Source organism: Canis lupus, chromosome 12, assembly GCF_003254725.2.
Source record: "Canis lupus dingo isolate Sandy chromosome 12, ASM325472v2, whole genome shotgun sequence".
Classification (NCBI taxonomy): Eukaryota; Metazoa; Chordata; class Mammalia; order Carnivora; family Canidae; genus Canis; species Canis lupus.
The window spans coordinates 31,872,046-31,889,601 of record NC_064254.1 but is presented as its reverse complement, the minus strand read 5'-3'; the positions used below and the strand labels follow the sequence as shown (position 1 = coordinate 31,889,601).

The following is a 17,556-nucleotide window of genomic DNA, read 5'->3' as shown; positions in this document are numbered from 1 at the left end:
TTAATTATTTGTTTTACATCTTACTGGCTTCTGCTTGATAAATTTCTCACATACTATATAAAATTTTCTATAAATATACTAAAGAATATCTGAACATTTAGCTTTTACTGAATTCCTTGTGGGAACAGAGCTGTAGATTAAGCTAGTGATTTGAGATATCCGAGCTCCAGGAAAGAGCTGAGCTCTTCCTCTTAACCCATCAGCAAGATGTTTGGGCACTGAGAGACAAAGATAAGCCCTAAGGAATAGATTTAATAATGTAGAACTAAAAGTTGTAAGGGATCATGATAGTCTTTAAGGAATCATGGTGGTCCTGACTAGAAACACAGGAGGACCATAAAAAGGCATTAAGGCTAAACAAAAAGGCAGGGACAAGCCATTAGGATAAGGTTGCACAGACCAGGACAGGCCATTGATTACCCAGTCTGCAGCAGTTGAGAGCTGCAAGGTCATGCATGATCTAGCCCCTTCTTATTGCTCCAATTCTATCTTAAGCTATCCTACCCCAGTCTATATTGCAGGTTCATCAGACTTCTCCATTCATCCCACTCTTCTGTTTAGCCTCTGGACCTATAAAATGATGTTACCTTTCTTTGACTGTTTTACTTCCTGTTCTTTGCTCAAATAACTCTTTCTTATTCTTCACATCTACATTTACATGCAACTCCCTCAGAAGAACCTTATCAGATCACCTCCACAACAATCCTAAGTTTATAGGGTCTGCATATCCTGATTATAATCAGTGAACAATGTTATTTTTCATTTACCAATATCTCATCATTTAAAATTGACAAAAAAGAAAAATCCATGGACAAAGGAAACTTTCAGTTCACAGAAGTAATCAACCATAAAAATATGATGTAAAGGAAGTGGTTATGTAAGGGGATCTTGTGCTCTCTCCTGATAGTTGGTTTCTCCCAAGACAGGATGAATTAATATGCATCTCTGGCTCCACTCCATCTCTACATCCCTGCATAAGCAACTCATCAAAACTACCATGCCGTGACTCAAGGATGAACAATTGCACTTTACCCTAACATAAAAGAAAAGATAGTGATGCAGGCAGCCACCCAGCTGTATAGCACCCACTTAAAAGGTGACAAACATGCTGACTTATAGTTGAATCGTATAGGCTTCTTTTCAATTATATCATCATTTTTTAAATTATGATATACTTGTATGATGGTCAGTTTAGGGCCAGTTTTCCCTCTACCATCCTATAATCTGGTTTTGTTCACCCTTATGCCCTAGTATAGCATAAGGCAAGGAAAATGTAAATACTCAAATATTTCAAAGTGATTAACTACATGCCTACTGTGCAGAAGACAATGGGCTAGGCACTGAAAGAATTTTTTAAAAATCAATAAATGGCCTCCACTTAATTATCTGCCTCCTTTCAAATTCAATACCCTCTTCAGCCATGTATCAATGCCAGCAGGATCCTCACTATGTCCAGGAGAGGAGATTACTTTTACAGATAAGAAAATTGACTATGTTGAATGAATATGAGATCAAATCCTTCCTATTTAAAATGGCATACTGAAGTCTTGAGGCCACCCTAAGCATAGACACATATTTCTTGGAATAGAAGTTGTAGGGCTTAAATAATGGATTGTAAGCAGCTGTGGATATTTGACTCTGGTCCTCAGGTTTAAATCCAGCAACAACTAATAAAGAAGGCCTCCTCTTCCAAAAACACAGCTCACTCTTTGGCAAACACAGCAAGCCCTCCCTACTACTATAATTACCACTGTCCCACCCCTGGCAGAATAAATTTGGTCATAGAATGGACACTTTGTTTAACAAAAGAGCAGCATAAAGAAAGTTATAAAAATATAACCAAGTCAGCAAAGCATCATGGGCTTTGGCAAGGAAGAAGACTGGAGAAAGGAACATCAGTAGGTAAGTTTTTCAATAGCTCAAAAGAGCAATTATGAAGACACAAAGGAGAACAGTGGATATGAGAATGTGAAGGTGAGGGAAGACATGGAAAATACTACAGAAGCATGAATGTATCTATCTATCTATTGCACACCTGTTAAGTACCTAGTAGTGTTGTAAGTGCTGAGAATACCACAGTGAATAAGGAAGACACAGGAGGGTTCCTACTCTCATGGAGCCTACACTGTAGTGGATAAGTAGAAAGCAATAAATAAGCAAATAAATAAGATGATTTCAGGTCATGATACAAAAGAAAAAAAAACAGTTTATGGGAAAAGACTGATGGGTTGGGAGGAGTGTGTGCACATTTATGCAAGACTGCTCTGGGTTGAATGTTCAGCAGGAAACATCTTTCTAATGAGGTGACATTTAAGCAGAGAACAGAATGGAAAGAAAGAGGCATCTGTGGAAAGACCTAAGGAAGAGAGTTCCAGGAAAAATGGGAAGAAAAAGTACAATTTCCCAGGGTAAAGGGGATGGTATAGATAAGTTTAAAAAAAAATTGAGAGAAAGCCAGGGTAGCTGTAGTGGTCTAAAACAGGGAGTGGATGTGCAGGAGGAGGAGAGAATATGAACACAGGATAGAAAAGATAGGCAAGAGCTCAGATAAAGGGCCTTGATCCCAGGCTATAGTTATATGGCATGAGTTTCATTAGAAATAAAAGATCTGCCTCTGGCTGCTAAGTGGAAAACAAAGTGCAGAAGAGTGAGAGGGAAAACAAGGAGGTCAGAAAGTAGTCTGTCTTGCTTATTGAAGCCGGAGATGATGGTAGCTTGGTTTAGGGAAACAATATGACATGGTGACAGACTGCACAGAAGAGAGAGTACAGCATCAAAGATCAGTCTTTGGCTCCCAGCTCAGGCAATTTAGAATGATGATGTAGTTAGCTATGCTAAATACCAAAGAGGAAATAGCAGTGTTGCAAAAGAAGACAGTTTCATTTTGTTCAGTCTGAGGATGAAGAGTGCATAATATATCTAAGAGAAGAGGCCCAGCAGGCCATTTTAACTACAGGCTGGAAGCTTAAAAGGTGAACATTTGTGAATCATTAGTTCTAGTTGAAAACTGGAGGGCAGCCCCGGTGGCGCAGCGGTTTAGCGCCGCCTGCAGCCCAGGGTGTGATCCTGGGGATCCAGGATCAAGTCCCACATCAGGCTCCTTGCATGGAGCCTGCTTCTCCCTCTGCCTGTGTCTCAGCCTCTCTCTCTCTCTCTGTGTCTCTCATGAATAAATAAATAAAATCTTAAAAAAAAAAAAAAGAAAACTGGAGCCTTTGGGGGGGTTAAAAAAAGATAATTCAGGAATAGAGCTGAATGGGATGAAGTCAAAGTTAAAGCACTGGTGACAGACTAGATAGGAAGAAGAATAAGTAAGAGAGATGGGAGATAAGAAGGTAGGAAGAGAAACAGGATTAAAAGGTGACAGAATAAAATTAATTCAGAAACAAGACACTCCACTAGGGAGATTAATCAAGAGGAGGTAGACTAAGCATTTAACAAACGTAAAAACCCAAAGAGGGTTCAAGGTGTAGTACAGTAAATCTCATGTATTTTTTCGGCCTCTAGGCACTTGGCCAACGACATATGCATGTGGAATATACAAAACCATGAACACACCCAGATTACAGATGAAGACATAGATGACATATGTTCAACCTCCTCTGATCTGACTGTGACTCTACTTCTTAGTCTTCTCTTCAAAGAAGCATACAGAAGTGAAATTGAGAAATATCACCATACAAATAATCTTGGGTTTGTCCTAAAGTATTTTTTTAAACTAACCACCCCTAAAGAATACCTGAACTTAATTTTTTTTTATAAGAAGTGAACAGACAAAATACTTCACAACAAATTAAGACATAGAATCATGATACTGTGGTTTAAATCTTTTATCTAATATATCTACCCAAACAGCACATGAACTAGCCATTGGCAATGAGAAACTATCAAGGTTCAGGAGGTCAGGAAACTATAATCCAGGATTCCCCCCTGGCAGGTTCTGGGACAAAGATATATAGGGAAGGTTTTTTCTTCTTCATCTGATCACAAATCTCACAGAAACTCTGACTCATTTTGAGAACTACATCAGAACATCGTTCCGGGAACACTGGCTGTCTTTCACACTAATCTCATTGCTCTGCCATGATGTAAGACAATTTGACCTGTAGAGTTTCTGAATCGCTCAGATGGGCAATTTTTTACTCAATGCTACCAGTCTGCCAGGCTAAGTTCAGGACCAAGGGCTCTAGCAGAAGGTAGCAAAGAGGGTGTGCTTTGAGGCTAAGGGGAAAAAAAAAAAGCCATCCAACCTTCAGTGCTTTCAGGCATGAGATAGGCACTATTCGAGAGCCCTTGTTTAAAAAGGAAAGGTGAAAAAGTTAGTGATACTTAAATGATTAAATATACTAAGGATTATTAACCAGAGGTAGCCTGGCAGAGCAGCCAAAATTATACAAACATAACTCAGTGTGGCAAAATCAGCCTCAAATCCAGACAGAGAAAAAAAAAATCCAGACAGAGGCGGCTGCTTCTTCTTCTTCTTCTTCTTCTTCTTCTTCTTCTTCTTCTTCTTCTTCTTCTTTCTTCTTCTCTCTCTCTTTTTACATTCTATTTCTTTATTTGAGTGAAAGAGAGAGAGAGAGAGAGAGAGAGAGAGCTCATCTGCACAAGCAAGGCAGGGAGGAGCAGAGGGAGAGGGAGAAGCAGACACCCCAGAACCCCAGAATCCTGGGATCATGACCTGCACTGAAGGCAGATGCTTAAACCAACTGAGCCACCCAGGGAGGCTGCTTCTTAAGCAAGGAATGATATAACAATCTATTACCAAAGTTTGGGCAGTCCTGGCTGATACATCGAAGAGCCAGCATCTGCAAGAAGCATGCACACATTACAAGTTTACCTGGCAACACTAAAGGCAGTGGCCATAGTAGGTCCTGTCCTGGTGTAAGACGCCTTGCACATGCCTCTTTGCTAACAGGAAATTCTCATAGTCCTTCAAGATTTGCCATCATGGGCTGATTGTGTCTACTCCAGATATGAATGCTGAAGCCCTAACCCCCAGCCCCCCAGTGCCTCAGAATATGGCTATATTTAGAGACAGAACATTTCAAGAGGTAATTAAGTTATAATGAGGCTGTTTGGGTGGAGCCTAATTCAATCTGGTAAGAGTCCTTATAAGAAGAGGAAATCAGGACACAGAGATACCAGGATCATGCACACATGGATAAAAAGGCTCTGTGAGGACACGGTGAGAAGGCAGCCAGATGCAAGCTAAGGAGATAGTTCTGGAGAAGCCAAACCTGCTGACCTCTTAATCTTAGACTGCTACCTTCAGAATTGTGAGAAAATAAAGTTCCACTGGTTAAGCCACCCACTCTGGGGTATTTGTTATGGCAGCTCTAGCAAAATAATGCATTCCCTAATAATTTTTTAAAAGAAGAATCTTCGAGGGGAGCCTGGGTGGCTCAGTTGGTTAAGCATCCCACTCTTGATTTTGGCTAAGGTCATGATCTCAGGGCCGTGGTATTGAGCCCCATGTTAGACACTATGCTCAGTAGGGAGTCTGCTTGAGATTCTCTCTCTCCCTCTCCTTCTGCCTCTCTGCTGCTCATACATTCTCTTTCTCTAAAATAAATAAATCTTTAAAAAGAAGAAAGAAAGAAGAAAGAAGAAAGAAAGAAAGAAAGAAGAAAGAAAGAAAGAAAGAAAGAAAGAAAGAAAGAAAGAAAGAAAGAAAGAAAGAAAGAAAAATCTTAGATGATAAGTGGGATCACAACAGAAAACTACCTGTATATTTTGCTAATGCAAATCCCAGTATTTCCTTGACTCCACAGGAAATAACTAGTAATTCTGAAAGGACAAAACTGTTTTTATTGTATTCTTTTAAACCCAACCTAAATAAGTTATTTACATTATATGGCATTTACCAGTTGATAAGTGGTACTACACATATTCTAAAAACTTTTTTTTGCCTCCCTTCCGCTTCCCACCTGATTGTTGCACATACTTTGCAATGTCCTCTGGAGACTGTGAGTTTCCCTCGGCTAGCAGTCATCTTCTAAAGTTTGTTCTTGGTAGGACTTAATCATATTGATTTGTGAAGCAAAATTCATTGCTTAATATCTCATCCATTTAAGGACATTATTTGGTGCCGAATTTCTTATTTTCACCTTTATAATAAGGGTGAGGTTTAAATACTACCTAGAAAGAGCTGTTAGTTGTGCAGGGCTCTCTGCCACAGAGAAACCGTGGGAAATACTCTCAGCCTGGTAAGCATTGAAAATAGTAGCCGCTTATGACTGGGAGTGATTGCCAGCTGGGAGTTGTGGTCCTGTTCACAACTTGGTTCTCACTGAGCTAGAAATCCTGGTTATTGGTGTCAGCTATTCTCTACATCCACTTCCTTTCTATCTTTAAAATGGCCTTGCAGTGTCAACCTTAAAGACTAATGCTTCTTTTCTGACTCCTATTTTCCTTGACACATTCTTTGTCCTTCTCCTCTGTAATAAGTGATTAATTAAAAAAAGAAAAAAAAGTGCCCATACCATCTTAGGCGGTGCCATGAGGAACATCTGACCTTCCTTTCTTGAAGGAGAGATACCAAAGTACATATGTGCATTGGCAGCAGGTGACTGATCCAGATGCTTCAGGTTTTTGCTCCATCAGAATTTCAGCTTCTCAGATAATCAGAACAGCTACATTTCTTGAGCTTTTACTATGCTCCGTGTATTGTGTAAATTTTACATAGATAATTTAACTATGAGGTAGGTGCTATTACCCCATATAATGGAAGAGAAAATTGAGTCATAGAGAGGTCAAGTAACTTGTCTAGCATTCCATAGCTGGTAAGTGTCAGAGATGTGACCTGAGGCTCAGAGCAGGCATTCTTAATCATCACACTCTACTGCCTTCCCTAACTCTTCTACTTATGTTCAAGGAAATTATTAATCTTCCTGGTTGCACAGTGTTCTTTAAGCAAAGGATTTCAAGGTATCAGGTTGTGTCTTGAATGCTAACGCTGTGTCATAATTCCAACCCCAAGAGTCCTTACTGGATCTTATTTAGTCTAAAGAATTAGATTATTTGAACAGATGAGGCTTATCAGTACATGATAGCATTATATTATCATAGTAATAATTGCTTCCACATTTATCAATCTAGTCTTTTGTATGCAAAAAGTAAAAGTGTCTTATACTAAAACCACAGGAAAAATAACGCCCAATATTCTCCCTGGGTGACCTGCCACAATCGATGTGCAGCAGCATGAAGGAGGTCCACAGTGTAGCATGTATGTTTGTTCATTAAGAGTTTTAGGGGAAAAGACACTTGACTTATCTGAAATCACTAACTCTACTTTAGATTTAATTCCTTGGTCAGTTAACTTTGAAAATTTTATTTAGAATATGGTTTGCATTTTAAAAAGAGACTGGAAGCTGAGGTTTGAGCTTTCTGTTGAACCTCCATGGTTGAGAAATAAATTACTAAAGCTTAGGGAATGTTTTTTTTTGTTTTTTTTGTTTTTTTTTTTTATGATAGGCATACAGTGAGAGAGAGAGAGAGACAGAGACAGAGACATAGGCAGAGGGAGAAGCAGGCCCCATGCACCGGGAGCCTGACGTGGGATTCAATCCCGGGTCTCCAGGATCGCGCCCTGGGCCAAAGGCAGGCGCTAAACCGCTGCACCACCCAGGGATCCCGCTTAGGGAATGTTTAGATGAACAAATGACTTTCAAATGTTAGGTGGTCACCTGATAGAGGGTCATGATCAACTTTTCATAACAAAATAGAAAGGAATAGAAAATACCTGAGTGTATCAAACACACTGAAGTTTTCAACTATAGTTTTTAAGATTTTATTTATCTGTTTATAAAAGACACACAGAGAGAGGCAGAGACATAGGCAGAGGTAGGCTTTCTGCGAGACGCCTGATGTGAAACTTGATTCTGAGACCTCGGGATCACAACCTGAGCCAAAGGCAGAACACTCAACCCGGTGCCCCCAGTTTTCAATTATATACAGATGTAAATTTTGTCTCCTACAGTGGATCACATCCAAAGCATTTGCAAAATATTGAGTTAGATCAACAGAAGTTTTATCAGGAAACAGAGAAATGCCTGAACAGAGATCAGTCTCTGCTTCCAGAGAGTTTGAGGGGTACAACACATGATGAGTCTTTGTGTATACTCCATGTGTGTATGCTTTCCAATGTTTTCTTTCTTTACTCCTCAAATATAAACTATCTCAAGGGTCTCTCTTTCATTCCATTAAAAGATTATTCCTCCTTTGCTGATCCACTATCATGAAAGCATGCTTTCTTCTCTCTTCACCTCTAGACCACTTCTATAGCCTCTCCATGGGGTTCTTTCCCCCAATCTTCCTTTACTCACTAATCCTCATTATCTTCCTCTGCCAGACCATCTTTCTAAAAATACCATTTACATTTCAGTAACCCCATTGATAGAGAATCAAGTCCAAACTCTTCTCCGGCCTTGACTCTCCTGTCTTTATGATCTATCTACATCTTCCAACATATATCCCATTTTCTATGAGCCTTAGTCTCTTGAATGTACCATGCTCATATCACTTCTATGTCTTTGGTTGCACAGTTTGACTACTGTATCTGTGCCCAGCTTATTTCTCCAGATTGTGTCTCAAGTCCTAACTCTCCCATGAATTCTTTTCTTACTGGTGCCCTTCAGCTTTCTGTGTTTCTAGAATTCCTAGAAGTGAGGCGTACTATACTTTATCTCTCTTCCTCATTACCACAGTTTACCCTCATCCATAAATTGGATTTTTCCTCTTTCTTTATATTGCAAGTGGCTTGAGAACAAGCCCATCTTTTACTGTTATGTTAAGAACTACAATATTAGCAATAATGGAATTATGGAGTACCCAATTAGGTGCCAGAAACTTCACAAATATTATTATGCATAGATTATGTATTTAACTTATATTATTGCTAAGCTTCACAACAGCCCTGAAAAACAGTTACTGTCAATCTTTGTTTTTTGTGGATTCCATATTTGCAAACTGACTACTTGCAAAAATCTATTTGTAACCCCCAAATCAAAACTCAGTGCTTTTACAATCAGTCATGGACACGTGCAGAGTGGAAAAAAATTGAGTCACACAATGCACATACATATACCCAGCTGAGGCCAAACATGGCAATGCTCTGACATTTTGTTTCAGCTTACATAGTGTAAAGAAGTTCCTTTCCATGGCTAATTCATTTTTTAAAATTTTTTTCCATGGCTAATTTAATGCCCAGGTTGTTTTTTGTTTGTTTGTTTCTTTTTGTGTGTGTGCTTTTTATTGGTGATTTCACTGTTTAAAATGTCCCATATTTCAGCACAGTGCTGAAAGACTACCTAGTTTTCTTAAACTCAAAAGACTGTCATGTGCATTACAGAGAAAACATATGTATCAGGAAAACCTTCTCTGGCATGAGTTATAATGTCTTGGCTGTAAATTCAATGTTAATGATTAACAATATACCTTGAAAACGATGTCTTTTAACAGTTACACACATAAAACAAGGTCCTGTATTAATTGGTTGATGAACATGGTATGAAGAGATTCTCAAAGGAAACTCATCCTGTATTTTCCCTAGGAGTAAATGGTTCAGTATTCATTAATTTAGTGTTTGCTGCAACTTTATATAACTACCATGTATAACGAGAATGGACCATACTACTATATCTCCTTTATTACTTATTTAGATATGAAGAAATAAGGTAGAGAAATATTAAGGAATGTGTTTGAAGATACCAGGATAGTTATTAGACAAGTTAGAATTTCAACTTCCATACATCTGATTTAAAGTTCCAGTGTGTGTATTGCAAACTCAATCCTCTACTGATAGAATGAGTTTCACTACAAATTTTCCCAGGGGCTAAAAAATAAGTAAATGAACATGTTTTTCTCTCTTTCTCTCTAAATTGGATATTCAGAGTTTTATTTGTGAGTGTGTGTGAACAATGTAAATTTCCCCCAAATTACCATGTTGTTCATATCCATTTATTAATTATTTCAACAAATAATTGGAGTATCTACTATCCTTCAAGACATAATCATTTCTCAACAGTCTTAAAATCTACTGCTGAAAACAGACCTAGAAACAAATAATTTGATTATTATCAGAGATGTTACAATGTTATGTAAGAAAAATGCTAGAAGTAGAAATATTTACATGGTTTCAAAAGGCCAGACAATTAAGAATAATTTGAATTCTGCTTGGGATTTGATGAAGAGACTTTTGAGTAGGAGGGATTTTTGTGCTGGATCTGGAAGGAACTTGTATCAGATTGGAAACAGGAAGGATAAACTACATAGAGAACTAAAATAGACTTAGAAATATGACAAAGCCCCAGGGTTTGGAAAAGACTATCAGAAGGGAAAAGACTTTTAGAATATCTTTTCTACCAGTTTCTAAAAACGAAACTATTACTATGCTTTATCATTCTAAGACATACAACCACACTTTATTTTTTCTCCAACTTTAGTAGGTTGTAGCCATCCTAGCTCAGTTTTATTGATGCATCAAATCAATCTTTTAGTAAATCCAGCATTACTAGGCATTTTAACTAAAATGCATTACACATAACTACATTGAAAATAATGCATTCTCTTTAAATAATTTTGCTTAATCTTTTTTTATTCACAGTTTTAAAAAAATAAAAAAACTCAGTGATACTTATGTAATTACTAATTTTATTGTTAAGATTCTATGCTATATCTTGTTTGAGGAGAGAGGAATCCTGGAGCTTGTCTGGGATACAAATATGGATCAGAAAAATGTCTTTTTCAAGATTTGCTAATAATGTGAGATATAAAGAGATACAGGAGAGAAAGTGCTATTGGAATTCAGAGGCTCAGAATACCAAAAATTTGCTTTAAAAGACTAAGACAGGGATACCTGGGTGGCTCAGCAGTTTAGCGCTTGCCTTTGGCCCAGGGCGCGATCCTGGAGTCCTGGGATCGAGTCCCGCGTCGGCTCCAGCATGGAGCCTGCTTCTCCCTCTGCCTGTGTCTCTGCCTCTCTCTTTCTCTCTATCATGAATAAATAAATAAAATCTTAAAAAAAAATAAAAGACTAAGACAGACCAAGTCAGCCTGAGGGCACAGAGGAGGCAAAGACCAAGAGTTAAGAACATATAGTACAATCAAGAAGCAGGAAGTGATGGACCACCTGGGTATCTCAGTCAGTTAAGCGTCCAACTCTTCGCTTCAGCTCAGGCCATGATCTCAGGGTCATAGGCTTGAGCTCTATATTGGGCTCTATGCTCAGCAGAGAATCTGCTTGGAAGATTCTTTCCCTCTGCCCCTTCTCACCCTCTAAAATAAATAAATTAATAAAAAAAAGGAAGAAGAAGCACAAAGTAGTTCATTTGGCAACAAGTCTGTGAAGAGGAAAAGTACCTCATGCATTTGGCTATAAAGATAGGTAACCTACATCCTGTGGAGTGTACTAGAAGATGACATAAAGGATTTGCGTTGTCATTCAGGGGGCCTTGGAGCTCCAGTGAAGGTTTCTGATCTAAGAAGTGACATAATCAGAGCTGTCCTAGGAGAACTAATAGGACTATGATGTACACGATGAATAGAGATGTAGGTAAAGATCTGAGGGAAGATTAAAGGAAAGAGACCATGGAAATAATGTAGGCTGAGGCAATTAAAGGCTAAATTAGGAAAGCAGCAGTGGGAAAAGAGAGGAAAGAATGGATAGAAAAGATACTGTGTAGGCATATCCTATAAAAAAGGAAAAGTAGGAAAAGTCAACATAAAATTATAATTCCAGCCTAAAGAGCACTAATTCTACAAAGAGAAGTAGAATATGCAAGAAAACTTGCAATTCAAGATAAGCTTACTTTATGGCATATTAATCCTGATGTGCTAGCCAATCAGAAATGCCCAGAGCCCTTGGAAACAGAGGGACTGAAGTTTAATTAAGGTACAAGCGATGTTGAGTAAGGCTATAAATGAGAGTTTATAATCAAGCAAATATGATAAATATATATAATATTTCTATAAAATGGTGGAAAGTAGAACAAAAGAGGTCCAAAGTTGTCTGGGACTTCAGAAAATTGAAGGATCATTTTCAGATGGAGTTTGGGGCTTGCTGGTCCGGCATTCAGAAAGACTTGTTAGATCTAGGCTAAGATTCTGACAGACAGGGATGGAAGAAGGAATTCTAGAACAGGAGGGCATTCCAGAAGCCTGAAAAGACACCAGCAAAGACAATGAAATAGAAAAATTCAGCTCCTGTTTGTGAAGAGATGGTTAGGACACCAACATGCTGAGAATTTTGGGTAATGTGGAGGATTAATAAGAGAGGGGGATGGAAATTTCTGACTATGCCAAAATGAAAACAAAATAAAAAGCAGAATTGCTCTAAGTCAAACCAGCTAATGTCCTCATGACTAGTTAAACTAATTGTTCATTCAGCCAATGCACTCTAATGAGTAACTCAATCAAAATATGTTCCCAGTATAACCTGGTAATCTTGATTTCTTCAGTTTCAGCATCTAAAAATCTTAAAGCCTTACACTATTGAAGGTTAAAGGTGGTACTACAGATTATTTAGTTTACCATTCTACCTGATGTTTCAACTATATCTAATGTTTTTTGAAATTACAACTTTATTTTGCATCAGGGACGTCAGATGTTAGTTTTTAATGTAAATTCTAATGGATAGAACTATTTCAGTACTACAGGGAAAATACTGACTTGGCTTACTTTATCGTGTTTTTCAAGTTTGAAAACTTCCATTCTTTGTAAAAAAAATGCTGGAAATGTTTAAATGACAATAACCTTCCAACCCCCATATTTTTACAATTAAAATTGTATTCTTGGACACTGATAAAATATAAAACTCAGCACTAATAATTCTCATTTCAGTTACTTTCAGCAGCATATGAATATAATTTAAGTGTCATATGTACCTCTATATAAATCAGGGGATCAATATTACTTATGAATGATTCCATGATTTCAAAAAATCTTCTTTTCCTCTTTTCCTCAATAGCTGATTAAAACAAACCAAACCAAACAAAACAAGAAAAAACCCTCTGCATTCTCCAAGTGAAATGCAAATAAAACTCCCAAATGAAGAGTCTGCTGAAAGAAAACTACCTGACCTGGGAGTTTTGCCAAACCCTTATTTTCATGAACTTTATGGGGAGATACAGGAAGAACATTATGCTGGAAATGCAGAAATCAACTCAGCATTCTTGGCAGCAGTACATTTTAGCCTACAGCACAAAAGGAGTTAATTTTGAAATGCAAACAGGAGTTGCATTAAATGTGCTTTGTTTGCCATTCAACAAGCTTTGTTTTAATGGCAAAGGCAATACTGAAATTGGGTGAGTACTTAAACTTTATTATGGAAATAATGTTGCTCTAGAAGTCTTCCATGACAAGAAAAAAATACTGTGAAGAGTTACTGAATTTCTTATTTTTCTATCCAGAACAATTCTCTATTTGCCCAATATTTTCAGGCAATGATTACACAAAATTAAATATGGCCTTCCTGCTTCTGATAGCAAAACCCCAAACAAAACTTAAACTATGTCTCCTTTGCATGTTATAGTTAATGTGCTTTCATTATGCTTAATGCGCTTTTAATAGTCTCTTATGGCAAGATGGTGATATTAAATGTGGAAATAAAATATCCATGATACAACCTTGAATTTGCTATAGTGCCTTTTATCTGAGGGCTCAAAACACTTTACACACGTTCTCATTCAGCATCTCCTTGAGGTGTATTATGTGCATTTTATAGTTGAGGACACTGAGGTGTACAATGACTAAGGGAATTGAGGTTATTTCCAGAGCTCACACTAAGCACAACCTGAATATGTCCTCTGCAGGAGTGAGCACTCTGTCCCTCCAGGTCAGAAGACCTCAAAAGTGGCTGCAGTACTGGATTCTCAGGGCAAAACCTGAGTCTTTTCCTTCAGGGGACTGTCTCTCTTACCTGGACACCATCAGACGCAGGGGTGTAATTTGCCCTTTTAAATGTGTCTGTTACATTTCTGAGAATTTCCACAGACATCAGAAGATCACCTGCATAGAAATTTTTCCTCTGAGTTAAATCCAACAGTGTCTTGGTCACCTGGGACATTCCATCACCTGCTAATACTCGTTGCCCCTTAGCAAGGTGTTCTTTGATCTGTGATGGTCAAAAGAACAGAACAAACATCAGAATCTTCATTGCTATTAATCTACATATTTCCATCAAACAAATTTATTTAAAATTGCAGAATTAACTTTAAAATAGCATTGCAAAACTGTAAATTTTGTGTATCCCACACTCAGATGGATAAGCAACCAGCATGCAAAAACTAACGAGTGTATACACTTTGGCAGGCATGACAGACTTGCCTTTTCTAGTACTCAGAATACACAATTGAACACATTGGGAAACGTTTGTACTAATTTGGATTTTTAATTGAGGTAAAAATTTAAAAACATACATTTGTATATTATAAACAAGTGAGATAATTCAGCAAGGTGTGATCAGAGACAGGAGATTATAAGCATTTCAAAGTATCCATTTTTCAAAAAAAAAAAAAAGTATCCATTTTTCTAACTTCCAGGAAAGATGGTGGAGTAGGAGGACCCTAAGCTCACCTTGTCACTCAAAAACAGCCAGCTAACACCCACATCAGTGTAAATAGCTGAGAAAATGACCCAAAGACTGGCAGAACAAACTCCACAGCTAACTGTAGAGAAGAGGTGACATCAAAGAGGATAGAAAGGATAGAGAAATGGGACTATTGGTAGTGGGGAGGGAGCTGGTGTTGAAGGGAGAAACAGACTGTCACACCAGGGAGCACACATAATAGAAGACGAATCCCCATAATATTTGGCTTTGAAAGCCAGAAGGGCCAAATTTCCTGAGTTTTTTACATGGGCAGGAGAGCCAGGGGGGTGAGAGGAAACTGAGTTCCTGTCCTTAAGGAGATAACTCGACAAACAGCCCCATGGAGACAGCACAGAAGCAGCAGTTTGAAAAATGCCTGGGATATATGGGAGGGAAAAGCATTTGTATACTAATCTTGTGCTTGAGGGGTAGGTATAACTGGAAGTCTTCTCCAGGAACAAAGGAACTGGCAGGCTCCATTTCCCTCCCCTGCCCAACCTAAACATACACTCACCTTCAGGAAACAGCTCCAGGCCAACGCTCATTACCCAACTTGCTAAAGGTACACCACAGCCATCAATTCTCCTGCAGACACGCCCCCTCCAGCCAGGCCCCCACTGCAGGTTCCCTCCCATAGCAGAACCCCACAAACCTTGCAGGTTTGCCACTAGGCATTCGGTCAGCACACTTCTGTAGATACACCACCTCCAACCCAGCCTGCCTTGGTCCTCAACAGGTTTAAGTTATCTCCCACTAGCACAAAACCAGCTGGCACCACATGCCCTGCCCCCACATTCTCCTGCAGTTCAGTGCTACTTCATCTCTGGTAAGTGCTTGATCTGAACCAACTTAAGTCCAAGGCAGCCCCAGACTGGCCCACTAACAACACAGGGATCAAACTTGCCCACAACAGGCAAGAGAGCTATTGCTGATGACAGGACTGAGGCAAAAGTGGCTCAGCCACAACAGTAGGGCACATGCAACACATAGGAGATACCTCTGAAGCTCCAGGTTCTGGTGAACAGGGGACATTGCACTCCAGGGCACTATAAGCCCTCTTCAACATAAGGCCACTACTTTCAAGAGTAGAAGTAGTTAACTTTCCCAACACACAGAAACAGACACAAAGCATTAGACAAAATGACAAGACAGAGGAATATATCCCCCCTAAAAAGCAACAGGACAAAAATCAAAGCAAGAAACCCAAATGAAATAGAGATAAGTAATATGCTTATAGAGAATTTAAAGTAATGCCATAAAGATACTCATGAGACTTGAGAAAAGAGTGGAAAACCTCAGTCAGACATTTATCAAAAAAATAGAAAACAAAAAAGAACCAATCAGAGATGAAGAATTCAGTAAATGAAATAAAAAATGCACAAGATATGTCAACAAGATACTTAGCAGCAGAATAAACAATTAGGATGCAAGACTTAAACTAGTTTGATGGACAGAGAAATCTGCCACCAATTTTTATATTTGCTTATCTCACAGGTCAAGGGAAGAACATCTTATAATGTGGTATAAGAGCAAATTAAGAAAAGGTAAAAAGATAGCAATTGTCCATTATACTTTTACTTGTTTACTAAAAGGTCAATCTTGATCATCCTATGGCTAAATTTGTGATAAAATTAAATTTTCAAAAGGGTATGTAACAATAAAGAACTAACACACCAGAAATTATCGAAATAGTAAGGTTAATGTATAATAACTGTAATTATCAATTTCCCATTAAGAAATGTGCCAACAAATCTTTTAAAGTATGCAATCAATCTGAACTAATCCAAAAGTTATGATTTTCTGAAAAAAACATATGTTACAAATTATCTTGACACTCCAGATGATACTTTCTTCAGACTCTAAAACTCTGTCTAAAAATATTTTGATTGGGCAGCCCCGGTGGCTCAGTGGTTTAGTGCCGCCTTCGGCCCAGGGCATGATCCTGGAGACCCAGGATCAAGTCCCACATCAGGCTCCCTGTGTCGAGCCTGCTTCTCCCTCTGCCTGTGTCTCTGCCTCCCTTTCTTTCTCTCTCTCTGTGTTTCTCATGAATAAATAAATAAAATCTTAAAACAAATAAAATAAAAATATTTTGATAAAATAAACATCTTCGGAGACATACTCTATTTCCATTGTGTTATGCTAAAAAATGTAACATATTTAGATGTTGTATTTCTTCCTATTTTCTTCTTTCATTACTCTTCCCATCTCTCCTCAGTGGCAGCTATTGGCTACTGACTAAAGCCCAAAGGATTGGATGTCATAATGATCTAGCTCTTACATCTCTATAAAATCTTAACGGGCCTTGCTCTGGAGTGAATTAACATATTAAACCGTGATACAGACATAGCATTGGCCAATCAGAAAGGAAACTGATCCTCAGAGTAAAAGGCAGCTGGTTTGCCAAAAAGATATGTACTACCAAGTTGAACTTCAGTTCTGCTATTGATAGCTATTTGCAATTTTCTGTTCAGGTCACGTATGCCATAACTTCATGTTTTTACACTGAATATTTCACCCTCATACCTTACCGTAGCCTGTGTTGATGCACTTTTCCCCTCGTTCATTATACAACATTAAGTACATGCCCACCTTAGGACCCATGAACTTGCTTTTCCTTTGGCTTGGAGTAGTCTTCCCACAGAGATTCACATGTGTTTTGTTTGTTCATTTGCTTTTTGTCAATTCCTCAGGTGTTACCTGACTCCCAGTATAAAATGGTATCCTTCTCATTCTCAATCAACTACCCTTCACTGTGCTCAAACTTACCAACCATTGTGTGTCTGTCTCTTGGATTATTTGTTTTTCTGCATCTCCCATGGGAAATATAAGCCTAATGAAGAAAGAAGTCTTGTTTTTTTTACTGTTATATTCCCTGCACCTAGAGGACTTGCTCAGTATATTGAACAAATGAATTAAATGAACAAATGAATATGTCAGTTTCCTTCTATGTTTATGTTAGGTATTAA

At 38.3% G+C, this 17,556-nt stretch overlaps 1 protein-coding gene across 4 annotated transcripts in view; it reads right to left on the bottom strand.

Annotated features, from left to right (window-relative positions):
• The window catches only part of ADGRB3 (adhesion G protein-coupled receptor B3), a 717,179-nt gene that overhangs the window by 359,158 nt on the left and 340,465 nt on the right, over positions 1–17,556 (bottom strand). For all 4 annotated transcript variants that reach the window (XM_025444944.3, XM_025444946.3, XM_025444947.3 and 1 more), the window contains one exon: positions 13,919–14,113. In XM_025444944.3, the coding sequence (XP_025300729.1) occupies positions 13,919–14,113 (195 nt within the window). The remainder of the gene's footprint in view (positions 1–13,918; positions 14,114–17,556) is intronic.